The 27592-nt window shown below is 36.4% G+C and overlaps 1 protein-coding gene across 1 annotated transcript in view; it reads left to right on the forward strand.

The window, feature by feature from the left end:
• DNAJC1 (DnaJ heat shock protein family (Hsp40) member C1) overlaps positions 1-27592 on the forward strand; it is a 107636-nt gene that overhangs the window by 12136 nt on the left and 67908 nt on the right. Inside the window, exons 2-3 of the mRNA XM_063150113.1 lie at positions 25301-25402; positions 26132-26178. Coding sequence (XP_063006183.1) covers positions 25301-25402; positions 26132-26178 — 149 coding nt within the window. The remainder of the gene's footprint in view (positions 1-25300; positions 25403-26131; positions 26179-27592) is intronic.

A 27592-nucleotide genomic window follows, 5' to 3' on the forward strand; every position in this document is an offset into this window, starting at 1 on the left:
CATAAATCAAAGCGAAGACTTCAATTTTGTGTTTTCTATTGGGTGTTGGCATTGTGAAGAGAAACATGACAGGGTTTTCTGAAATACCCTCACTTCTAGAAGTTTTTAAAAGGTAGAGACTTGCTGAAATAACTTTTGCAGCAGGGAACTTGTTTGAAATAGAGGAGCTTTAATTGAACATTCTAAAGCTAAAAGTTGTGTCAGATAAAGGGTGTTGAATTTCAAATTTTCAGTACAGTTCTTTATTGTATAATCAATTTTTTTATTCTTCTAAATAGACTTGATCTGTTTATTGTTCAGGGACATAATAAAGTCATAGTTCTAGGTCCTATTTAAAGGAATTCAACCCTGTCTCTAAGCCTGTGTGTTGCTTCCATGCTGTGGATGCACCTTGACTATCATGAAGAAATGAGAATTTAGGGTAGACTGTGCTGTTTGCCAGCATCTGCATGTCTGATGTGGTCCATTGAGAAGTCACATTTGGGAACACAAGGAAACAGTATCTAGAAAAGAGTGTGGGGTAATGCAAGATGAAATCAGACTCTTTTCTGGGAACAGTGGTTTTGCAGGTACAATGTACTGGGTGCAGAGTTTAGATGGAGATTTTGTAGCAGAGGTGTTGGTGCTAAATACTTCCTGTTTTAAGTTCCATTTGGGATTGTCTCTCTAGGCTGCAGTTTGTTTTAGTGTGACAGCAAATTGCAATATATAGTTTGCTTTATCTTGATTTTTAGGTAAAACTGTAATATTTAATTCTCTCAGTCTCTGAAGATGTATGTTTGAGTGGACTGTTTTTACATCCAAAATGTTTAGGTAATACTATATTCTCTAATAAAAATGGATAGAGTTGGAGAGAAATCCATTTGAATTGAAAATTATGCCCTAACAATGAAGTACTTTAATCTTGATGCTATTTCCTATTTTAAATCACGCTGTTTTAAAGTTTTCAGCACAAAACTTCTGTCAGCATTCATTTCATAATACCTGAAGTCTAAAAAGTAATTTGGAACACATGTTTAAAAAGTGCTCTTGCATACTTGCATAGGTTGGTATTGTGCATTGCAGAATGTTGACTTCCCTTGTAAATGTATTTGTGAAAATAAACACTGCTTAACACTGAATATGGATATCCATGTTTGCTTTCTAAGAAAAATTCTTTCATTTGTCTTCTGTGTGTTTGACTTCCTCAAAGTTCAGATTTTTAACACACAAATATTATTTTTGGAAAAGAAAATATGATTGGTATTTAGACAACTGTTAGCAGGGGCATATCTCCTTAAATTTCTGACCAAAAGGAAGCAGAAGACTGTGAAATGTGTCTTCACTTGTGGAATATGTAAGATGCATTCCTGTAGCTTCTGGGTCTTTTCTAACAGATTAACTCAAAGACACTGTCATTGAATTAATGGTGTCCCATTATTATCAGGGTATTGGTTATCCTGTCTGCTGTCATGAGATATGAGAGCCTTACATGACAGCTGCTTAGACGTGATTGGATTGATACTATGGCCAGGAAAGGCAGTACTGGACGAGGTTGCTTTCTGAAATTGATTTCTCAGTCAAGACAGAATTGTATCTTGATCAAGTATTCAATATTTTGCAATTCAGCTAAGACAAATATACAAACTATTTCCCATTCAGTTACAAGTGTGGAACTTGTCATACAGCCAAGCACCCTCCCCACCCCCAGTGCACGCCGGGGCTGCTCGTGCAGTCTCAGGGTTTGGCTGCAAGGCTGAAAGGAGTGCACATCCTGTAGTCATTGCCATGCCTCACCTGAGTAGGAGATTCACAGCATAGTTTAGTAAGATGATTTTTTTACTGTTCTTGAGGGCTAGCTTGCTCAACCAGAGTTTCTTCTTGGACTCTCCATTGGCAAAGGGTGGACGGATAAAAAGATTCACATATCAAAAAATTATCAGTGTGCGCTCTGACAACCCCCCCCCCCCCAATCTATTAGTGGATTTAGGCATGAAGGTAAGAATGGCTAAAAAGATGGAGTCTTGTATGAGTTGGCAAAGCTGAAAAATAACAAACTGTCATGATAAAAATCTATTTTTTGTCCAGTTAAATAGTGAAACCTGTACTGCCAGTTAAAGATGAGATGGTATGAAGTGGTGGTAAAAAGAAAAATTAAGACTTCATGAACATGGATCTCACAGATACTCTAAAAACATGGAAAAATCCAATGAAATGTGGAAATTAACAGATCTTTCCCCCTCCTTCCCTGCTTAATTGTTTGTTGGGATTTGTTTTTTGGGTTTTTTTAAGGGTTTTTTGTTTGTTTGTTTGTCTGTTTGGGTTTTTTTGCTTGTTTTTGTTTTTTGTGTGTGACTGAATTAGTTCAAGAGCCATTAGCTTGTGTGCTAGGCTATGGTAAGTGTAATACAGATAATTTTTCAGTCTAGAAAAGGCTGTTCTGCCTCTCAGCCCAAGGCTTGTGCTCTGGGATTTTGGTAGTAACAGATTCATATATTGGCAGTAGGTACCTTGAAAACAGGATTAGTTTTCCCAAGGATTCTGTCTTGCAATGACTTGGTTAAGGAAAAGCATAATTGCAAGAAGTGAAATAATGCTCTAGGTGAGCTGTACTAGTGTAAAATCTGTCAGTTCCCCTGATGCACAGTGCAGGGTGGCACTTTGCTGAGCCCAACACTCTGGCAAGAGGGAGGACAGCAGAAGAACAGAGTGAGCCAACATGTGCTTGGGACAGCCAGCTACTCCAGGGAAGTTTCTTATGCTCGGTCTTGCTGGCTGCCTAACAGGCTTGAGGCCTTCTGTATTCAATTTTTAAAATAATTATCTAATTGGTGGTTTTAGCAAGAATTATTGCATGTGCTCTGGTATAACTGCTGTAAAATTGTTTCTTTTCAAGCATCAGGAAAAGTGCTGCAGTTTCTAATATCGCCCAAGGACAGGAGATAATCTTCAAGAGATTCATTGCTGATCTTTTGATGACATTTTGAAGTTGCATCTTGCTTATTATGCTGTCCTTTGTTTTCTTTGTTTAAGTTGAACCTTGGTGGTTTTATTTGGATAAAGTATGGACACCTATCCCATGTTCTGACAAAGCCTGGTTCAGATGGTATTTTGGATGAGTTGAGCTTAAATTTGTAGGCCACAGCCTTTCCTCTAGAGTCCCAATGATGGTAGCATCTTGACAGAGAAGAGCAAAGGCAAGTGTTCTTCTGTTAGCACTAGGATAACACCTGTAGCCCCAGAAAGGAAGATGATGCTTCCTTGTAGACCTCCTGCGTGTTTAGTTTCAGTTGAGCTTTGTTACGTTCTTTACCCAGAAAAGATGCAAACAAAACTTCAAAATTACCTACACTGATAATTTTTCATTTCTTCAGTTTCTTATTTCTTTCTAGACATTGTAACGGATCTGCCTACAAGGACTTGATTTTCTAGATTAATGTTTGGCAACAGGTTTACAGTTTTTGCTGCCATTAGCTTGCTGGACTTCCTGGTGGTTTTCTTGTTGTTGTTTTGATTTTATCCTTTTTTTGCATCATTTTTTCCCCAGTGAAATCCCTTTCTTCAAACTGTTAATCCTGGAATGATGATGAAGTACGAGACAGTAAAGTAAATGGTTCTTGTTCTTTGGGATGCCCAAAGCCGTTTTTCACCCAGCCGGTTCTGTGTTTGTACATGAGGGCGGTGCCCGGGCTCCCTGGTGGCCGCAGCTGGGAACTGCTGTGCTGCTCTGATGCCTGAGTGCATTACAGCTTTGGGAGTGCATCCAGGAACCTTCTGCAATGCAGTTCTGCAGCTAATAACTGCTCTCTGTTCATTTTCCATGGCTTCTGTGATTGTTGTCTTTTGGTTTTCTTTCACTCTAATTTTTAGAGGCTGCGAGAATGAGCAGTCTGACAGTCCTCTCCGTTCTGCTTGGGTTATACTGTACTTTGCCTTCTGAGTTCATTTCCCTTTTTTATTTGGCCTCTCATTAAGAACTAGTTATCAGTCAGGGATGCTTTACAGGGATATCTGTAACTTTTAAAGCACCCTTTCTCTGGTTACTTTTCTTATCAATGTGTTTGACTCTTCTGAGATATCTGCAGTCAGTTCAAACTACATGTAATCGTGTTTGGGAGGAAAAACTGAGGGTTTTTAAATTTCTTGTTAATGTCCAATGTCTTCTGTTTGTCACTCCTAATCTTTAAGGTCATCTTTTTTCTTTATTGTGTGGTTGGTTGGTTTGTTTTTAAATGTATTCCTGCTGCCATCAGATTTTACTGTGGCTTTCACTGCTCATCATAAATTCAGTCTGCCCTTTCAGCTTGGGAGCTAAAGTGGTTGCATGCACCCTGGTTAACTTACATTTCAATTACTTCAGGAACACCCTCTTTGTCTAATCCCTATGCTTTCTGTAACTGACTGGCTAAAATTGGTTTTGGCTTCTCAGTTGGACCTGGAGATGAATTGCCAAGCAACAGGCACTTAGTGTTGCCTTGATATTAAAGCTACGTATGGCTTTAGGCTGCATGTTACAGTTGCCCTGTATATTCCCATTTTTATTTTAATCCTTACATAGTTTGGCATTGTTGGTAGTGCTTCTTTATTTATTTGGGTTTTGTCTTTGCCAGTTCACTGATTTCTGTTCAGTTTTTAGTCTCTTCTTATTCATGTAATTCCTGAAGATCCATTTTTACTTCTGCCTGCCAGAATCAGTTCTATCCCTCCTTTCCCAACACTGTAGAAGAAATAATTGTCCTAAGTTTCCCAGTATATACTATTTTTATTTGTGGCTTTTAAAAGTTATTCTTAAATAAATACTTGATACGTTCTAAATTTCACTATCTAGGTGTTGTACCAATTATTATTTTGAAGGAGGATTTTTTACAACTGTGTTTGAAAATTTCTGGTCTAGAAATGAAGTGTCTTTGGATGAGCAGGCTGGGTTCCAGGGACAAGCAAACACAGAAGTCAGATCTTTCAGACTGACCTCTTCCAGCTGGAAAGTTTGACTGTCTGGAGGTTGCTTTTTAAATGGCACAGATTCAGCTGACTGCCTTGTGTGAGCCTTCTTTCAGCAGAGCTCGTTCTGCTCAGTTAGAAGTAGGTAAGTGGCAACCCAGTACTTACACAGATCAGGTTGAAACTGTGGACTGCTGGACAGAGGATTTGGTAGAAGTAAATCAATAGTTCTTTCTTTACCAGTGAAGTAATGATAAGGCATAGAATATCTCTGCTCTCAAAACTGTTGTTGGTTTTGGGGTTTTTTTCCTGTTCATTATTCCTTTTTCTGTTTGTAAATTTCTGTGACAGAAGTTGAATTCCTAAGCTCCATTGCATGTGCTGGTCACTATTCTGTCTAACAGGACAACACCAAGATGTCTTTGTACTTTACCTTCTGCTATGGGCAAAATACCCAATTGGAATAACTGCTGGGAAGAAAATGTAGTGAAATAAGATTGTGTGCATGCAGGAGCACATAGAAGCTGTTAGTGCAGTGACACTGGGTGTGCACTGGGAGCTTTATTGCAGTGCTGTTCCTTGGTATTCCACCAAGCTCATGGGGGAGACCTCGTGGGCTTTCTGTAACTCAGAGCACTCCACGTGGGAGTGATGGGCAGCCATGGAAGCAGTTGGACCATAAGTCACTGAGGGGTTGAAATTGAAATAATCAAGGTCTTGCAGCCTGGCTCCATTCTGCTGTTACTTTGTTAGTTCTTTTTCCTGTTTATTTGATCTAGACAAACCCTCCCAGTTTTTTGGTGTGTTGTGTGCTTGTCTCCCAGTAGGTCACTTGTGATTGTAGAGCATTAAGGCTTCTCCTGACATAACAAATGTCCACAGTTGATTACAGCTGTGGAGCACAAAGAGACTGACATAGCTGCATACTTGCTGCATTAGACACTGCTGGAGACATGAGCTGCTGTTTCACTCTCTCTTTTGAGATGCTGCCAATAGGCAACACAAAGTCTGAGGAGATGTTTGTGCTGTTCCTGCTAATTATGTTATGAAATTCTTCCTAATTGCCAAATTAAATATTATTAGTGTCAAGCATTACATGTATTATTCCTTTTAAAGAAATAAATTCTTTTATTGTGATGCCTTTCTTTTTCAAAATCTAGTGTTGGGGAATGTGGATATAGATTTTTATTCTGTACAATTTGAAGTAAAAATAAAGCTTACAAAAAAGAGATCTGAAACCATTGCTGAATTTATTGTGTGAGACACTATAGTGCTCTGGGGTAGATATACCAGAACTTCAATGAGAAGAACCATAAAGATTGTCAGTATTCAGTAATTATAGTTATCTCTCTACCATACTGATCGTTTAATCTGATGATTGAGATTTTACATTTTGAAGTTCAGTTTGGGTTTCTTACCACTTGATGGCAGTGAAGGAGCTAGTGTTGCTGGGCAAAGGTTCAGGGCAAGAACCATTATGAATAACAAAAGAGGAGGTACAAAGGAAGCCTCTGACATTTAATATTGTTCACATTTCTAGGTGATATTACATATACCACAAATGACAGTAGATGGAGAAAAGCCTCTAGATGGAGCTTCAGTACTTTCAATGGGGGAGAGATTTTTATACTCAAGTGGCTTCCTCCTATTTATAATAATTGTTTCTAACAACAAATTTTCCATTTAGACCTGGAATGATACCAGACATTATCAATAAGTAATGTCAGTGCTTCTGCTGTTATAAGCACACTACTTGAAGAACGTGCAATTCTGGAATTTTTCTCACACTTTCTGTTCAAATCCTACAACTTCTCAAGATTCTTAATAATTCCCAGGTATTGTTAGAAATGTGTTTTGTAGGTTAAGGATCAACATAATTATTCAAGATTTTTTAAAAAGAAGATAGTTGGATTTCAAAAAGAGAAACTTGAAAAATACTGTTCACTGGAAACTGCCCTGCAGTATTTACTGCTGTGCATGGTCTAGTCCATTGAAGAGGTGTTTGTTGTAACATTAAATATTACAATGCACGGATGTGTGTTTGAGGCTCTTTATTAGTGAAGGTTCTTTTGCACTTCCTACACCCATGTACACCTCTTGCCAAGCTGGTATGGGGAAATGAACCATATAATGGCCCTGCTGTAGTAATTGGCTCCACATGGGTGGACTCTAGAGCACAGACAAAACCTTATTTGAAGTAATTGGTGCTTTGTGTAGGTACAAGGGTCTGTACATGCAGATTTATTTTGGATCCTGGGTCAAACCTTGGCATTAGTAAAGGTTTCAATTTCATGCAGTGTCTTTGACGTGTAAGTGATTTTGAGTGAGTATCAAAAACATCCATGCAGATGCAACTTGACTGAACTTTTTTGTTAAAATACACATAGCTAATATTTTGCAGTTATATTTTTGATGGGATGATAAGTAAAGAACTTGGTTTGTTAAGTTTTCTATGTGAGCAGCCTGTTCCTAATTTAAGAGAATGTCAAAAAGCAAACTCTAAATTTGCATAATTATAAAATATTTTAATCATTATCAGCATTATTCTAGCTCTATAATAGTATTATATAAACTCACAGTTAAAAATAAGTTAAAATTGCCAGAGCTATCAAATATTTATTTTGGTTTCAGATGCCATTCTTATTTTTAAAAGGCATTAAAGCACGTTATTCTTCATAATTAATATTATTCCTCATATTAATGTTAGCAATTCAAATTGGTGGACTGCTGTGCTGGTTAAGTGCAATGGCGGCCAGAGCAAACTTACTTGGGAAAATTCAAGTTTATTTTATCAAATAAGTACCAAATAAAAATTCTGTCAAGTGGTAGAAAGAAAAGGTTAGAAGATGGAGTCAAAGATAGTGAGTATTTAGAATGATGGTTTTAGTCAGGGGAGACTCATTTGCTGGAAATGCCCTTGTGAGACTGTAGCATTTCATCTCTGGCATTCGTTTGTTGTGTGGCATAAAATGGTGTTGGAATGGGTTTCTTGTCAGTGCTGTTTTCAGTAAGATTTGTTAGAAAACAATGTAATTTTACTCCATTACATGGTATGGCTGCATTTATTTAATTTCATTGGAAAATCTTAGCTACTGTGGTGCAATACAATTTTATGATAAAGTGGTGCAAGCTTTTCTAGCTGCTGCTGTTCAATTTGGGGGAATCTGAAATTTGAAAGATACAAGAAAATTATAGCAGCATTTGAAACATGAAATCTGTTTTAAGAAGTTAATGTTGACCTTACTGTGTTTTGCTTGCCAGGATGAACAGCATAAATGCCAAAAATCAGATATGGGAAGAATACATCTATTTGTGCAAAATAAATTTTATATTTCTAGGTGATTGTTAAGAATTTTAGCAAATGTAGCTTATAAAAAAATCTGGTTGGTTGGTTGGTTTGGTTTTTTTTTTTTCATCCTAGAGATAAACTTAACTAGCTGATGAGCAACTTATTCAGGGGTGCATGTTATATGACTGCATACAATTGTTAAATATTGTGTGGAAAAAATCACATTTCATAAAAGGGGGAAAAAAGGCTGTGAGTATAATGCAACTCTGGTGCTTCCTAGAGGGTAACTAGTTTGTGCTAAATAGTTTCTATATTAATCAGTGCAGTAGTTGCAATTCCCCAGAAGCAATATGTTACTTTTATTTCTCCTTATCTGGTAAAGAGTTGCCAATAATAGTAAAGGTCTCAATTTCTAGGCTTTATCTCTGTGGAAGTCAGCAAATTCATATTGATCTTTTAAAAATCCTCTGGCCTTTTTCTTTTACTGTGCTAACACTTGGGATAATTTTTGCCCTGAAACTGTCTCTTAGTTATATCTTAATATTAACTTTATCATTAAAACTTTGAGGTTTGTTGATGGCATTTTTATTTATCCTTGACTGCTGAACAAATCCCAAATGGTCACTTCCTGTGTAGAAGTCAGTTCTTGGAAAAGACATAAAATGGAACAAATTACCAACCAGTATCTGGAGATAATAGCCTTGAATATTCCTATGTTTACTCTGATGTCTATTTTGAACAAAGAATTAATTCCCTTTATTTAGGCAATACTTCACTTTGTAATTTAGAAATAAAAATGCCTTACCAGAACTGAAGATGATTGTGAAGTTCATTTTCTCATTTACTTGCTTTTTAATAGTGATAGAGGAAATTGACTATTCAAAGCCACTGAATTACTGAAAATAATCAGAAGTTTCCCTTCAATGAAGAGACCTTCTAAACAATTCTAATTTATATTAACAATTACAGAATTCAGTGACAATTCTTTGATATAATTGTAGAATAATAGAAAAAAATTATAAAACTGGTTATAGAAAATTGTGTCATGATTAACATTTATTGAAGTGTTTAGTGAGAATAGAATAAATATGAAAAATTGAAAATTGCTCGTATAATTAACTCTATGTTTTATTTTGCCATAAGAGAGCATTTCGGAATTTGAACTTCTGTTGCAATTTATTTATGTGGTAAACAGCAAGTTTTTTGTTGACGTGCCCTTATTCAATACTCACTTATATTTCAGACTCAGCTAAAGATTTCTGTAGGCTCGTTTCATAAAGAAAGCAAAATTTTTCAGTTTATAGTTATGAGTCTGACTTGAGATCTGTAAATATTATTGAATTAAAGTTTTGCATGCTTGACAGTTTGGGAGCATAATTCCCATTTAACTCCCATGTAAGTATATGCATGAGTCCTAATATTCCTGAAAACTTGTGTAGCTGGAATTTCAGTATTTAAAACAATGTTGGTTTAATTGCATACAAGTTTTGATTGCCCCATGTGGGAATAGTATGGTTCTATATTTTGAGTTATTCTTTTATATAGTGCAGGGAAACTGCATCAATTATAAAATACATGAAATATTTTATCAAAAATATTACTACAATACTTAGAGTCATGTGACTTTTTAAAGGAAAGGCTTGGATTAGTCATATTTGTTCAGCTTAATGGAATTTGTCTTCCAGGGTATATAAAGCTTTTCAACTCTCAGTCAAATGTTTTACATTTAATGTGATAAATAGAGATAGAAGCGATATAAAGTATTGCAAGTATGTCTTGTATTGATACATGCCAACAATGCCATTCACATAAGTAAAACGGTTCTGGATTATTTATAACTTCTGAAAATGTACCTCACAAATTATATTTCAGTAAGATTCCAAATAATTTGGTTAAAAAATTGTTGCAGTTATTTGTGATCTAAAAGTAGACACCTCCATTTGTTTTTCTGAGTACCCTCTCATGTAGGGAACTTCTGTTGAATTATTAAGGAAGAACTTTGTTGTACCATAAGAGAATTAGTAATTAAAACACTTTACCACTTTCTCAGGTGGCTGCTATTATTTTTAGTATCTCATTATTTTCACTATACTTGAGAGATTTTGGAAGGTGCTGGGACTTGGGCTGCTTTGTCATAGGTGATAAAAATACCTAAGCCTTGCAGCAAGTGCTTGGTAAATACTTCTGAGTCTTTTGAGACAAAAAGTTCATTTTCCTGTAAGAGAGTCATCAGTTGCATGGACACTGTGTTTCAGACCTGTCCGTCTGCACCCAGGCTCATCTGCTTTAAATACATGCAGTCTCCTTTCCTAATTGATGCACTTGCTTTGCCAGTTTCTCCAAAGCCTTTTACAATGATATTCTGTGTCTATGAAGACACCAGTACTACTGTACATCTCACAGAAATGCTCCACTTATAAGGAAAAATCCATTTATGTTCTGTTTGTGTCAAGATCTGTAATTTGAAATAGGCAAGTTGTTAACTAGCCAGATTGTTCTGCAGTTTAGTGGAGCCTGTTAGAATCAAAATGATGCTTCAGAGAGCTGGGGTTTATTTGAAGGGAGGAGGGAAAACACTGCTTGTGAGTTAGTATTATAAAGCAGGTCTGCATTGGATATGCAAATTTTTATTCCTTTCTGAATCTGCTCGTTTCTCTGTCTTTTTGTACTGCAGCCGTGTACCTTAATATCACTTTTAAAAGAACTAGGAACAAATTTCTGGGGCTGCATGCTCTAAAATTAGGGAATGTCAGTTTTCAGAATGTTTCAAATCTTAATTTGGTTTCTTTGTGCTTGTTCATTGTGATGATTTTTAATTCACTACATTATATTCTACAGGGTCTTTACTTATTCAGGCTCAGGGAGAGATCTGGCCCCAGTGCAGCTTCAGGCTTATGTATTGAAAGAGACTGTTGTCTGTAAAAACTGTTTAACCTGTAGATGTTGAGGGTATGTAGAGAGTGGGGGAGAAGATTGCGGGGGGAAATGGTTTCATGGGTAAGCTAGTCAGACGAAAAGTGCCCTTGAGGATTGAATTCTGTTCCTCTCTCTGCCACAGAATTCCTATGTGATGCTCGGCAAGTCGTTTAAACGAAACTTTTCCCAAGTGGTGACTAATTGATTTGAGTGCTCTGCAATTCTGGTTGCATAATTTGAGGTACTAGGGCCTTATATGCAGAAATGCTGAGGGTTTGCAGCTGCAGCTGAAGTCGATTAAAGTCTGTGCCCTGAATGTATGAAATGTTGTTTGATACCGAGCACTTGGAAAAATCATATCTGAGATTACTGATGATTTTACCTTAATCTGTGCCTCATTTTATGATATATTAAAAAAGGTAAGTAATGTCCACTTGTCTCTTAAGAGACTACAGTGGTGAATAATATTGATGAACTCTGATGCCATCAAGATGGGCTTCAAAACAAATAGCCACAGCTTCCAAACATGTCTGAACAGCATGCAGCTCCGAGCAGATGAGGCCACACATGAATAAATGCGTGGAGAAAAATCCTGAATGGCTGCTCGCTGGGTAAGCACTCATCATCTGCGTGTGGCATAAAGACAGAGTGGCAGGAGTAACAACAGATTGGAGTTCCTTTTCAGGGAATCACCGAGTTCTTGTTTGGAATATTCATTATTGTTTGTAGGATGTATTATCTTTGTCATATTTCTGTTATCTACTAATTTTTAAATGGTAAGTTTACATTTTAGACAGAATTAAATTCAAATTAACCTCTTATCTTTTGGCAGTTTCATAATTTTCTAAACCATGCATTCTCTTGCTACTTACAGAGTTTCATACTTTCTCTTGATTCAAAGAACAAAAACAGAATTTGACCAAATATTTTTATCCTTTAGGTCTGTTTGCTCTTTGTTGACATTGCCACAGGGTATTCAGCTTCCAGTGCTGGCATCTGCTTAAAGTTGGCTCAGGGTCTGTGTGGTACTGATTGGAAGAGGGGAGCTAGATGAGGAAACAGATTAATTTTAGTACTTTCTTCCTTCTTTCTGGTTTCTTCACTTTGAAGTAAATATTTCTGTTATGTTGTCCTGTGGTACTTACTGGGACAGATTTTTTTCAGAGCTAGTTTTGCAATATTTCTGCCACCACTGTTTTGTGCTTGGGTTTTCTTCCTTCCTTCCAAAAAAGACAAGTTATGAGAAGAGGAAATTGCATCTGTTGGGGAAAAAACCTCTCCATGTATTAGATTCCATGGCTGGGATTATGACGCCGAGGGAAATGCAGTTTTGGCATATTATTGTTACTTGCAGGATTGTCAGTAACAGAATGCTTATTTCTGTGTAGGAACTGTGTACTTGCAGTCTTTTCCTCTTCCCCTATGTGTAAAGTTACCTACTAATTATATTTTTACTTGTATGATGATTTTTCTTTTAGTCTTGACTTTGTTACTTGAAAACTTGGATGAGAACCCATGTTAAGATTTATCCTTGCTTCATTTAAATCTTATCTTATGCATTTGAAATATTCTCCATTTCCCAGTGTTTCTTCTTGAGGCAGCAGGACCAGAGTTTTATCTCTCAACTTTCACTGTTATCTTTGATGCTGATAATCCTGTAATCCCATGTTGAGAGGCAAGTAATGAATTGGTAGTAGCCACTATCTTCTGCAGTCAGTTGGCTGAAACAGATTTCTGGTAGCACAGTTAATGGGATGCAACCTGTGCCAAGTTTTTATTGCTGCTCACTCAACTGCTGATTCTTCTTTTCCACAGGCATAGAAAAAGGCATACTTTTCCTCTTTATTTTGTTCTTTTTGCCTTTTGCAGTGTTTGTATTGCTACCAGCTCTGCTCACCCAACTTTGTAGGTCCTGCAGTTGGCTCTCTTTTGTGCTCTGTAATCCTGCCAGCCAGAGGAGGTATACTTGAAATACAGGTGTCAGAAGAAAATTCCTCTTATCTGTTACTTCTGCTTATGATGGCAGGAAAATGAAAATGGAAGTGGAGGAAGCAAGAGATTTCTTCAGTAGTTCAGTTTCAACTCTGCTTTCGTGCTTTGAGGACAGGTCTCTATGGGTGGAGGACACATGATGTGAGGCAAATACAATCCATACAGCTGCCACCTGTGAATATCAGTGGCTGAAAAACTGACCTTGCATTAGCTCCTTTAGTTGTTTTTCTCTCAGGAAGCAGGGAGCATTTCTCAATCTGTTTCAGTCATGACTTCAGGGTAAGCGTTGAGTATGGGCTGTTACTGTGCCTTTCTCAGTGCTCTGAGGGTGGTGATGAACTATCCAGTTTATCAGCACAAAAGGCTTGTTTTTGCTGAATTATTTTTGTGCATAAGGAGAGAAACAGGCACGTCCATGTGGTTGATACCCACTGCCTTTTGTAGTGGCGAGGCTGTTGGGTGTTGCCCTCAGATGACTGAAGAGTGCTTAAAGCAGATCAGAAGTGTTTCCTTCACTCATCTTCTCTGCTTCTCTTCCCTGTGCAGACCTGTGCTCTGTCTCTTGTCTTGTCTGTGTTTCAGTGTCTGGTTTGGCTTTTGCAGACCAAAAGAGGAGGAAGTTTATGAATCAGCATGAATTACCCCCCTCCTTCCCTGATGCAAAAATGCCCCCAAAGTACTGGAAGAGAAGAGCAATAACTGCTTGCAGGGAGTGGCTTTATGAAAAGCAGGGAAGGGATCTTTCTGCCCCTTGCTTGGACCTGTGTGGTTCAGTTAAAACATTTTGATTTGAAAAACACAGAGGGCAATTCAGGGAACAGCATGCCACTGTGTGTAACAGTATCTGCCCACAGCTGCCATAAATCTTGAGAGGTAATTATCTTCCTTAAGGATTATTTGGCTCATTCTCAGTAGAAATAATGTCAGATAAGCATTTTTAGAGACCATAATACCAGTTTTCCTTACAAAATTGCTACTGAATGGGAAAGGCTGTCTTCGAGTCAGTCCCGTCGTAAGTCGTTGCATTTATGTGGCTTTTCACATATGTCCGCAATTTTTAAATTTTAACATTATTTAGGCTTCAGTTGCTTATAAATTAATTTTATGTGTGAATTTTAATTAATGATTTCTAATGCTGAACTTGATTTCTTTATCTGTGTACCTTTGGACCTCAGCTGCCTAATTTACGGCTCATAGAGATTCTGGCAGATTTTGCCAATAGCGCTTTGCGATGGTCGTTTCCCCTTCCTCCTACCCTGGCCCTTGATCAGATTTGCAGTATTTTATGCCATCAAACTGTGAGCTGAAGTGATCAGACAATGCTTATGATTTCAGCTCCTTTTTTTAGTAGGGTGAAAACATTTAGCAGCGTGGTGGGCTACACTTAGAGTAATCTGTGAAGCTTATTGGAGTTTAACTGAGATGCTTTAAAAGTTTCAGGATGGGATGTGTCTTGCATGCAAAAATCCTGCTGATGCTGGCATCTGGACTAAAGACAGTGATGGAGGGCATTCCTATATTCTTTCAAGGAGGCTATGTACTAACTCAGCAGTGAATTACTATATAGGTAGTGGCATGTTACAACCTCCCTGAGGTCTTCTGAGTCCCGAGGTAGTAATAGCTCATTAAAATGGTAGTTAATGAGTATAAAGGGATCATTATACGATCTCCTACATGATGGGTAGGGCTAAATCCTAACTAGCTCAGTAGAAAGTATTCTGAATAAAGAAGGAAAGAATTTGACAAATGCTGCTGGTAGTTCTTTATAAACCTAGCTATTTAAAACAATGTTTTTGAGAAACATACAAAGAGAAATAATTTTTGAATAAATTAATACCTTTTTAGAAATGTCTTTTAGGGCTTTCAGAGGCATTAGTATTAGTATTTTTAATCTTTGATTAAAAATATGCAGCATTTTGCCACTTCTGATCAGTTGGGTTTGAAGTTAAAAAAAAGAAAAAATATTTTACCTTATGACTGCTTACATTTGATGTTTTTTTAAGATCACAGAATATTCTGAGTTGGAAGGGACCCTCAAGGATCAAGTCCAAATCTTAAATGAATGGCCCATAGCTCAGGATTTGTAGAGCTTTTCTGTTTTATATGCCAAAAATAAATAGTGAAACAATTGTGGTAGGTGAGTGGCATTCCCCAAATATGGTTTTATTCATGGAAAACAGAACCACCTCACCCATGATATGGTATTTTCTATTTTTTTTTCATTTAACAATGGTTATTTTCTGGAAAAAGGTGCTAAGAATTTATTCAAACTGGACAATGTGGATTTTGCACCGTGAGATGAAAAACTACTTGATCTCAGTAAATTCTTCATGTCTTTTTTTAGACTCTAGGATGATAAACAAACAGATGAAAAATTGTGGACTCAGGTACACCTGGATCTCACAGCTCAGGTTCAGTGGACAGAGCTATTGCTAAGTGTCCTTAACCTAAGAAAAATAACATTGCTTCTGCAAAGTGAGCCCTTCAGTAATATTATAGGAAAAGTAGGGTGGAAGCAAATATGAAATGTATTAAGTAAAAAATTATAAATATATTGTAAACATATAAAATATTTGGAGAGAGAAGCTCCTGCTTTCTGTCTTAAATGAATGAATTATGCCTGCTCTTCATGGATGTGGTTTACTACAGCAGCTCTATCCTATCCTAATTTATGTGGTTTTGTTGCAGCATTTAAGGATGTATTTATAATAACCCAGATACAGAATATTTTTAAAGGAACAGTTAAATTAATTTTTTTAAAAAAAGTTTTACTTGTGGAAATTTCTTGTTTTTCTTGTTCAGCTTAGTCCTTATTATTTTCATCTGACATTGTCAAGGAATCTTGCTTATCATATCTGTTCTGTATTGCCATCTTTCAAGGTTAAAGCTGGTAATGGATGTAAAAGTATTCTAAACTCAAATTATATGGATGCCTTACTTGTGATCATCTGCTACGGGATGGCTTTCTTAGTTTGGAGCAGCTGCTGTGTAACAGGACAAATAAGCCTAATGCCTAGTGGTGCAAATCATGGAGTGGGGTCCCAGGGGCTTTCATAGCTAAGAAGTGTTTCCTGCCGCCCCTTTTCATTTGCCACTCCTTTCGAAGCCCTTTTAGGTTCTGTGAAATTTCATGGACTCTTCCGGCATGAACATCTGTCATCTTCTGTGTGACAAGAATATTGTCTTTCAGCTAGGACCTTTTAAACTACATAAACAGATGCAGTAAATCCAGTTGGAATATTTTCAGTGTAATTATTAAATTGATCATCAAAAGGGTATTTAAATTCTAAAATATAAGACTGTTAGTGACCTACTGTACCCTGCTGTGACAGAGCTGGTTAAATGGAAGTCCTGCCTGATAAATGTATGCAAGACTTGCTTGTGAAGGAGACTTCAGCAGTCTGTTCCAGTGAAATGCTGGTGTAGCTTATGGGATGTTTTCCTGGTACCTGACTTGAATCTTCCTGTGCTGCCAGCTGAGTGATAGTGCTTAGCCCCGGGTAGATCAGACAAAGCGATAATTAAAGTTTTCCTTTAAAGCTACCTTTTGCATATTTAAATATGTTATTTCCTTGTGTCAGCTGCCTTTTCTGTAAGCTTAAGTCACTCTTGTTCTTTTGGCTTTTCTGAACAAGTCACTGTTCTATTCTTCTAGACCTCTTATTAGTAAGATTTCTTTGTTTATCATCTGAACGTGTTCCTGGCTGTCTTTAATTGTATTGTTTGGACTGGGTGCAGCAATCTGCTGAGGTCTTACAATTGCTGTGTGACATGGCACGGCTGCTTGTTGCCATACTGCTCGTGTCACAGTGCTGTGCAGCACAGAAAGGCAGCATCGTGCCTCTGACTCACCCTCAGCTTGTGATTTACTCATCATTTCTGCCTAACTGCTTTCTTCTATCCCGTGTTTCTGTCGTTGATGAATTCTGTCCAGATGTAGACCATTAGTCTTTCATTCAGGAAATAATGTCATATTTTTTAACAGCAATTCTCCGATTTGTCCAGATCTTTTAAAACTCTAGAACTCAGTTCTCTTTGACTGCATTGTGTAGGTTTTTTGGGTTAGTGTTAACTACCCGGTCAATCATGATTCTGTAATTCACTTGCCAGTTAAAATACTGACTGTGAGCTTGGGACACAGGCTTCATAAAATCCTTTTTGATACACCTTTTCATTTTTTTACTGTTAGGGCCTTTGAAAATTTAAGGTATGATTTATTTTTATTTTTATTTTCTTTTCATTTTGTTTTGCACTTGCAAGACAAAGCCGTATGATACCCAAGTTTTTGTTTAAAATAAGGTTGTACATTAAAAGCATTACTAAACTCAGTGTAGCAAAATGGTCACACGATACTTTCCAAACTTATTTAACTCTGTTTTTAAAATGCTTCATGGAGTTGAGCAGCAATTACAAATATAAATTAGAGCATTGTATAAACATTAAGGTCTGCTGGGGACGTAAGGTTTTTACACCTTTGTTTTTAAACTATGTGTATATATGTGAAAATGTATATGATGGATATATGTGAGTGTATGGGCATATATATTGGTGTCCTTCACTGCTGATCAGCTGAAGAAGTTGCTAATAAATAGTTAATGTTTATTCTATAAATTAATGCCTGTGGGGATTATTCACCTTGTGAGTGTTGTTGATGCATAAGATAATGGGTATATTTTTGAAAACTTTTGTGTTGAAGGTAATTGTGCTTTGTTTGCTTCTTGTATGGCTTTATGTTTTCATTCATACCTCCTATATCCTGTCCATCAAATGCTCTTTCTTCATTTTTTGGCCATCAGAAGGAAGGTAATAAACACCTTTCATAAAAATATGAAAAGTTTCAGCAATTGAAGTTGTAGACACAGAAGTGACAGTAACACTGTTTAGGTGACACAGGAACTCGGTAATTTGAAGCTTAAACAATTTTAGGGGGATTATTATTTATTTTTTAAATAGGTATTTAGTTGTCATTAAGATCTTAGTGTGTAGTTGTTAGAAATCTCCCTGCAAAATCTACCCTTGAACTGAAACCAGGGAAGAGTTTTTTGAAAAGATGTCTAGGTGTGTCAGAGTGTATGGGTCAGTTCTAGTGGAAGGGTGTAATGAGAACAGGAATAGCAAAAGGAGGAAGAGGTGTGGTAGGGATGTAGCCTTGCTGATTTTCTAATTTTCTTTAATTCCTTACCCTAGGAAAAGAAGCTGGAAACGTTCTGAAGCAGAAATGTACCAAGAGCACTATATAAACAGTCAAATAGCTGCATATTTTTGGCATTACATCATGGGAAGGGTTGGAACTTGTCAGATGCAACACCCTAAAATCTTTACTCATGCTCCACAGTGGTGAATGGGGACTGCATGCAGCTGTCCTTGGGTCCAGTGTCACCTCTTGTCAATCAAGGGGCTGTGCTATCTGAGAGCAAAGGCATTGAGCATGAAATGCACTGCAGGAGACACCACATTTTGCTTTCCCTGCCAACCTGGGCTGTAAAAGCAATAGTCTTTCTTTGGAGCAACTTAGTTCCTCTGAAAGTGTTGCAGGACCAGGAATTTTGTAGGTAATGTTTTTATGTGAGAGCTGTAGGCTGGAGATCTCAGATGTAATAGGCAGATTTTTAAGAGAACTCACTAGAAACAACTTTCTTTAGTCTATAAGGTATGTGCTCACATGTATATATACATATATACAACTATCTATATTATAAAAATATGTAATACATGTAACTGTGTAAACAATAATTTCATGTACCAAATATAATAGAAATAAATATGTAATAGTGTTCCTGGAAAAGAATGTGAAATAAATAAAGATTATCTACTAATTCCTTCATTTTGAGCTATCAGAATAGAAAACTAAATGCAAATAAAATACAGCAGTAGGAAGAATTTTTTATTAGTCAATACTGGCTTGAGTTTTCCTCAGTTGTTGTTTGGTAGCCTCTGTCCATTGTGAATTTGAAGAATAATTCTAAAGCTGTTGAGAGTTGACGAGTGTTCTCTGCATCTCAGAGACAAAGTCTTTATTAAAATATATACTTATGGTTGTACATGACACTGTTCTCTTGGACAGTGTAATTTTTCCTAAGTAATCAGTTTCTGAAAAAAATGCAGAAGGTAAAATAGTTGAAAGGAAGAAAAGAATTATATATAAATACTGTTGTTCAAGTTGGTGAAGAAAACCTAAGCCCATACAATTGTGCACATATGCTGAGGAGAGCACTTTTTTTGGTTTCTCAAGCATGAGGCAGCAGAATTTTCATTCATTTGGCATGCTAGGCTGAAAACAGAGTCTTCTTTCATTTGACACACTCCCCTGGAAACAAACATGCCAGTGAAGGGATTGTGCCAGTTATCAGAAGCTTACAGGAATACATTGTGCTGGTTTGTATTCATTTTCATTTCATGAATTGCTTTAAAACTTAGCAGAATAAAAAAGCATTAAAACACCTTTTCAGCATTATTTTTAGTTCCTATGTATTTCCCTGCTGTGCTGTCATTCAGTTTAAATCAATGGAATGTTGTGAGACACATGGCTGGGTTTGCAGCAGAGCACATCTCTCCTCCTCCCTGCGTATGCTCCGAGTATTCATCTGTAGACAAGCAGCAAATTTGAGTTTTACTCATTTTACATCCTTGGAGAAGATGAGTGTCTTAGAAAGAAGCTCAGTAAAAATAAAGAGTAATTGAACAAAGGTTATGCAGCGAGAAATTTAAGCCAAAACTCAGCTGGTATCTATTAACTATGAAAGTTCACAGATAATGCGTGGTCTTCTGGGAGACACTTGTTTTCCTTTCCTAGAGTTATATTCTTCAGGATTGCCAGCAGGTCCTTCCCACCTCTGGAATTTTCTACAAGATTCTATTTCCCTCATAAATGTTTTTCCACATGCAGACTTGGCAAAATCAGGTGTACTTCTTGGAACTAATCTGGTCACAGGACCTTAAATTAAGACCAGGTTGCAGTAAGTATGTGTGAAGTAAATCTGGGAGTGGTATTGAGGGTCTGTGTCAGCCTGAGCTAAAGCAAAGAGGGGTAAGGAATGAGGAGAAAGGGTCTTGGCTATATGGTTTCCATCCTGAGAGTTACCTGGGGAGGGGTTGTGCAGTCTCCGCTGTCGCTGTTCTGTCTCCGTGTGTTAATGAGGCACTAAGGAGGCAATCACCCACTCCAGTTCCTCGGTGCTGCTTAAGGAGTGAGGACAGTGGGTGTTTCAGCGTTGACCTGCAGTCACGTTTGTTTGTTCTCTGACACTTAGGGATACTCGTTTTCTGTGGACTTCACATGAACACAAACAAATAGATAGTATCAGTGTTGACACAATGTTTACTAGATGGTGGTAGCTTCTGTCCAGTTACCTGTGCCTGCATGTTGGTGAGTTTTGTGGGACAGGCTGTACATCCTGCAGATGGAAGTCATAGCTGAAAAACAGGTGATTGTAAATTTACAAAGCGTACTTTGTTTCCTCCTGTTCTGCTTCAGCTTGTATGGCTGATGCTCACCAGAAGGAAAGTGGTGACTTATGCCCTCTCTTCTACACAGAAGTACTGAATGAAATATTTTTATCAAAGAAACCCAATACATTTGAATTGCTCTAGAATTAAAAAAAAAGAAAGAAAAATTAGAAAATCCAAACACCAAAGCTTCATAGGTTTGATTTATAGTTTGGGAAGGCTGAAAAAGGCCTCATGAAAGCTTGCCTGCACTGATGTTGCTAACAAGTTCAGACTCGAAATACAGTCAGCTGGTGCTCTATACACTTGTCCCTTTTTGCCATATAGCTTCAGTAACATGGCTGTGGAAAATTCTACACAGTCATTCAGCAGCAGTGCAATGAAATAGATATACTGATGTCATTTTCCTTTCACCCATCAACTAGTGATTGGACAAACTGCAAGTGAATAGAAATGTGATTTCTATCTGCATAGTTGGTTCTGGGACCATGAGCCTTCCATTGCTAATAAAGATGCTGCCACCTATTTGAAGACATTGGCAGACATATTTAAAACCCAAGATGAATTGAGCACATTTAGTGCGTTAGAAGCAGTTGCTAAATTGTGAGTAACTAAGTCTTGTTGTATAACTGCATTGCACTCAAGGGAACAATTTAGGTTTTGAATTGTGTATGTTGGTAAGTGAAAACTATGTAGACATTGATTATTTTTTCCCCTTGACCTAATCACTGTTTGCCTATGGCAATATCTGATATGTTATGTGTTCACCAAGAATTGTCTTGGGAACACAATGAGGCTTTTTTTTAGCTTCATTAGTAATCATAGTTACATTAGGAATGGAAGGCAATGGAGTAATATGCTTGTATTGTGTACTACACCAGTTGTTTGATTTATTGTAAAGGTGGACATGAACTCTGTGGGACTCTGAATTTGTATAGACAGAGGAGGAGACCAGATTTAAAACTTTGTGCATCTTGAACAGGAATTTAATTTTAAAAGAATGGAAGACAAATGTGCATTTATATATTTTATTTTTTTGTTGTGAAAAATTCCTTTCTGTGTTCCTACTCATATATTTGTAGTATGAGAGAACTTTCCTTGGTAATACTAGAGAATTTGGACATGATGCTGACTAAAATGAAATTTAGTAATGTGTTTTTCATTGTCAGAATTCAACAAGCTGCCAAAAGTACATCATAAACAGGGAGAAGAATGTTTCTTCTTCTGTCCCACTCTTTGAATCTGACATGTATTGCCCTTTAGACAAAAATGTGAAAGTCCAGCAGAAACCTTAAGAAATGTGTTTGACTTTTGACATTCTGTTGATTTATTTAAATGTTAATTTTCTTTCTATGCTAATATACTTGTTTGAAATATAAGGGATTATAAAAAAAAATGTACAAGATTTAACTTCTAAGTTCTGCCTAGAGGTCATGTAACTAGGCACATGGACACTCTGTTTGATGAAGGGTTGGGCATTAAAAAATGAACACTGGCGTATTTCCATGCATAAGAAGCCATACTATGGCCTACCTAAGTGTAAACTTGCAGTTTTGTATTTCTGACAACCAATTGTAGCACAAAACAAAGAGATGTTCAACCTTGGAACCATGATGGGACAATATTGCTTTGGGAGGATATTTATCAGGAAATAAGGTGGTACTCATGATGTTTGTATCCCCCTGAGGGTGACAGTGTGACAGGCTTATTTCCAACAATTGGTGGCAAAACTTGCAAACCTGAAGCAGCGTTGGAGAAATCAGTGAATCAGCAGCACTGGCTGTCTGTGGCATTATCAGCTCCTTCTGCTATTAACTGAGGTGCCTCTACAGGTTTTGCTTTTCCCTCCTTAGATAACTGAGATTTCTCTAGCAAACAAAGCAACCTAACATGTTGTTTCATTTAAACAAGCAAAACCTTAGTGTGGTCATGGCTTTCTCTAGTCTCTGGACTTCTGTTGTAATATGTAAAATAATGTCTTAGTCTGCAGAAAACACCAACTCTTAACTCTGTGTCTAAAAGCTTTAGCTTTTATGGAAATGTTACTGAAGATGGCCAGCAGAGTCAGGTCTCTCAGAGCAGCTGACATCAATGTGGGAGGTGTTTCTTTATTGGTTGGAAAGACTCATTCTTTCCAGCTTATTTAGAGTCACACACTGGTAGGAAGGAACTTCTGTAGAGATGAGAGTCTTTTCTCAGAAACCAATGACTTGTTCAGGGCAGGTTCTAGAGGATCGGGAACTCTGCCTGAAGATGCCCAACAGTACCTATAGGTAGCATTAATTGGCAAAATATTTCAAATATACAGTGGTCCTCTGTGTTGTGTTTGGGGGTATTGTGGGGAATGGGTTAGCAGGCAGACTTACTGCTTTAGAAATTAATATGTGCCAGGTGTAATGAAATAATTGACAATAATATCCCAGTATTTAATTTTTTGTTGATATTATAATACACTCTTCAACCTTTTAGTGGCTTAATTACAATAAACTGATATGTTGATAAAGATCACTGTCATGGTTTAGATAAAACCATGACCAGTAAAATATTTCCTGTTTTTTTATTTGCTAAAGTAGTGTTTAAATAATTATATTTTGTTTGAAGACAAGCCCATGTTGTTTATGAAGTGGCTGACCGGGTTGGTAGATGAGGGGAAACAAAACAATCTCTACATTATTTCTGGTAGCTAAGATGAACCATCTGGTTTTGTAAGTTTCTAAATTTGTGAGTTTATACATTTATTTCAACTTCTCAAGGTGAAACAACCTAAATATTTAAGCAACTTTATAATTTCAGAGTTGTCTTGGGATCCTTTGCTTAAGCATTGAACAGATAAAATACCTTTTGTCTTGATCTCTTACACAAACTGCTCCCAAATAAAACTAAAATTTCAATTCTTCAGATACAACTGAAAACACTGTAACTTCTTTTTTGCTTGTTTGTTGTTTGAAGTAATTGGAAGAATATTGCAGAACAGCCTTTAATATGTTTTATTAGGTTTTTAACTGATAAAGCATAATCATGAGTTGTTAATCATGGGTGCTCCAAAAATAGTACCCAGCATATCTAAATGTGTGGTAGAGAAGGAATAAGTTGTAGTTTATCCAAAATACAAATCTAGAGGTATTCATTTGTCAAGGTTATCATAGTCTCAATCTCTAATTTATAAAAGATATTTTTGCATCTCATTTTCCCATGTATTTCATATAATTCTATTAAGTCCACATCCCAAGAATTTAATATTTCTTTGAACTTAGAATAGATATTTAGTCACTGTCTCTTCCTTCCCTTTAGCTGAGAGTTAAAAATAAACCTGTGAAACAATGGCAATATGAAACAACTCATTGGCAGTAATCAAGCTGGGAGCAAGTTGCTTTTTGAGCAGAGGAATTCTGCTTCAGTGTGCACATGCCGTGGAAATAGATGTTGAAAATGGAAAAATTTAAAAATGGATGTGTGATATTTTCAGGAGAAATCTTCTTTCAGTAGTAAAAACATTTTCCTTTGACAGAGAAGAGACTATGGAAACTTTGGTCTTTTATTAGGGGAAAATATGAACTTCCTTGAAGATATTTTCTGTGCTGTATTTTCACAAATTCTGCATTTTCCCCTGCTTTTCTCCCTCCCCTAGTTCAGTCTTTTTCTATTATTCACTCTGGGCCCAAACTTGTACACAGCATTTTAATAGCCTGATGTTATAAAAACCAAAATTAAACTAATGATATATAATAAAAAGCCTAGCAGACTAATTACAGTATTGAATTAATTATTATCTTATTTTACTTTGTTCTATGGCTAATTCAGGTCTGGGTTTTTAATCCCTGTTTATACTGTAATTTTGAGAGAGAGAATATACTTAGGAATAAAAGAGAAAATACTTAGGAATAGTATATATAAAATCAAGAAATAAAAATTGTCAGATAAGCAGTTGATTTCTAAACTGTTGCCTTGGACATGTTAGCAGTAAAATGCAAGTAGTTCTGTTTAAATGTTGTGCTTTGTGTATCTTCTGGTGAGGATTACACCTATATGACATAGAATACAGCTCTTGGTATCTTCATTTCTGGATATCTTTGCAGCATGTACTAAATAGCAGTCATTATTCAGAAATTTGCATTTGTGTAGCTTAGTGGGTACATCATTTTGTGTTTAATTTTATTTTTTCTCCCAAAATGCGTGCAATTCTTATAATGGTTAAGGTATAGATTGATGTCAGCGCTACAGTATAGCTCCAAGACTGCAATTTAAAGCTACTTTAGAAAAATACAATTCTTTAGACATGGTGAAGCTGAAGTTGAATGGAAGTCCTATTAGGAGTGAATTGCGTGTAAATATTAATAAGGGAAGAGTTCCTAGCAAGTCCTGAGTTTGGGAAATTGAGCATGATAATTTGCTGAAATTATGTCTGTCTTGAAGATATGCAGATGCAATAATTTTCAGTTTTCAGTTGAACTTTTAAATGGTGCAGAAGGTGCCCGGGCTAGGTTTTAAGCAAGGAAGTGTTTGCAAGTATTGGCAAATGTCGTTGTAATGGATGTATGGTAATGAAAGGAGTTAAGATGAAAGATGAATTGGACTGAATGGCTGTTAAGTCATTTAGGCTGGGCTGGTTGCAGGTTTGGTTGTTAGATGTCTCAAATTACATTGCCTTAGTTCCTACACTTGGTTGGCTGCCTACAGATCTTCAAAAAGTTCAGGGAATTGTTTTCTCACAATTTGCTTTGTTTTCCTCTTTTTCAGGATGCTTCATCTGCAGACATTCGGAAAGCGTATCGAAAGCTTTCTCTGATTCTGCACCCAGACAAGAATAAAGATGAAAATGCAGAGATACAGTTTAGGCAAGTAAGTAAATGTGTGGCAATGAAACTTTTAGGGGAAAATAGAATTTTTATGTCAATGTTGTTTTAGTAAGAACAGTGGTACACCTTTGAAATTAGTAAGTTAAATATTGAATTACAGTTTTGCTGATGTAGCTAGACTAAAACCAAGTACACTTTTTTGGAATTAACTTGTTCAATAACTTGTATTTCATATTTACCTATATATTAAAAATAATTTGAACATAATGCTTATGCACTTAGGAGGTAAATATGTTTTACACTTCCAAAAGCAGTGGGGAAAATTTCTGATCAGTTCTCAACACAGGTCCTAGATAGGCATAATTTAATGAAAATAATTAATTTCAGATATTTTTGAATATTTGTGGAGTGAAATAACATGACTTTGTAATTAGCTCTACCTTTAAAAATATACCTTGGGCTGAACTCAGCTTACTTGATTTTAGTAAGATCTTCAGGATCTTCTAACTGAAACAAGGCTTAGTTTGACAGATGTGAGGATGGGGAGAAAGTCTTGTATAAGAGTTGCTTGTTTCTGTCTGATGACATTTGTATATGAATATACTTTTGCACACTGAGTTTGTCTCTTAGTGGTGTAGGGAAAAGTGAAAACTAGCCAAGACCATTTGTTGGCAAATGTAAAAATGATACTGCTGCTCAAAATTTATAAATTCAGTCATAAAGTAAAATCTTTCTATGTTTTCTTTTTTGGTGTGGTGTTTGTTTGTTCTAGTTGGTGGCCATCTATGAGGTTTTAAAGGATGAAGAAAGGAGGCAGAGGTGAGTTAAATTACACAGGTTTTTAAGTAAAGCATTCATACCAGTGTTATATTCAAGCTCTATTTGACTTAGTTGTAACACTTCAGATTATTCTTTTGCATAATTTCAGTTAGTAAAATCTATGTAATTGTTTAATTAAAGATTGTATATGGCTTAAATGGCAAAATGGTGTTTTTGCATGACATAGTTTTTTCTCCTTTAAAATTAGTACTTGAAAACTTTGAAAGCTAGCTGTTATTTCAAGCAATTTTAAAAAATGCTTAACAGCCATATCAGCTTTTTTGCCTCAGTTGTCAATTTTTAAAAACTGTGATTAAAAAATATTGGCCATTTATTCAAATGTCAGTAATACCTCCCTGTATCAGTAAAAGGCTTGTTGCCTGATATTTAGGGATTATTTCCTTTGTATGCTGTCTTCAGCATTGTTTTCTGTTGCTTAGTTCATAGGTTTTTTTTTTCTTTTCTTTCAGATGTAATAGTGGAAGCTTTTAAATATTTTTTAATAAATGCTAGTTGTCCTTGCTGGTTCAGGAGCTGTTCCAGCAGTACCTGAAGGGTAGGATAAAGAACTGGAAACCTGGGGCTAATTTACTTTCTGGAAGATTATTTTGAACTTTTTTTCCTGTTTTTAAACAAATAGGAGTTTCAACCAATGATTATCAGAGAAACTGATACACTGAAAGACTTTTGCTTTTGGGTTGGTGTTTTAGTAGATCATCTTTCAGCTTACAAGTCTTTAAACGGGGTTTTATGAGACATTTCTTGAAGGGATTTTGGCTTTGTAGATGTCTTGGCAGGAGTCCAGGGTTTATAGTACAGATTATCTACTTTTTTGATAATCCCCTTTTCAAGTGTCATGAAAATGTACTTCATGGAAGCACTTTTGGAAATTTGTGGGGTTTTTTATTGCATCCTTCTAAAGAGAATTTAATTGTGAAGTTACACTTAACAAAAGTTTAAAAAATGTTAGCTAAACGATTTCAGGCCACTAAAAGTGAATTATCCCCCAGATCTTCCCAACTTTTTGTTAGTAGCATTGTTTGCATGCACTTCAGATTGTTGTTTCTCTGAAACTTAGTTCCATCATGGAACTTGTAGGAATTTCCTTGCAGCTGTAATAGAAGCTTTTTGCACGAAACTGTGATGTAGTAGATTGCAAAAACTATGGCTTAAGCCTTGCATACATTACAAACGTGACTAACTTACTCAAATATTGTTAATTAGTGCATCAGTGATTAAAAGAAAAGTTAAAGCAGCAGCAGATTGTTCTGTCTTAGATTGATTTAATTGTCACTAACTTATTTTGTAAATAGACAATGTCTTATTTTTCTTGCTCAGTGTGGATGTATGAGTGATACTGATTTTATACTTGAATTAATAGAAATGTGGGGGATTAAACAGTGTTTACTTCTGG

This window comes from Melospiza melodia, chromosome 1 (genome assembly GCF_035770615.1).
Source record: "Melospiza melodia melodia isolate bMelMel2 chromosome 1, bMelMel2.pri, whole genome shotgun sequence".
NCBI lineage: Eukaryota > Metazoa > Chordata > Aves > Passeriformes > Passerellidae > Melospiza > Melospiza melodia.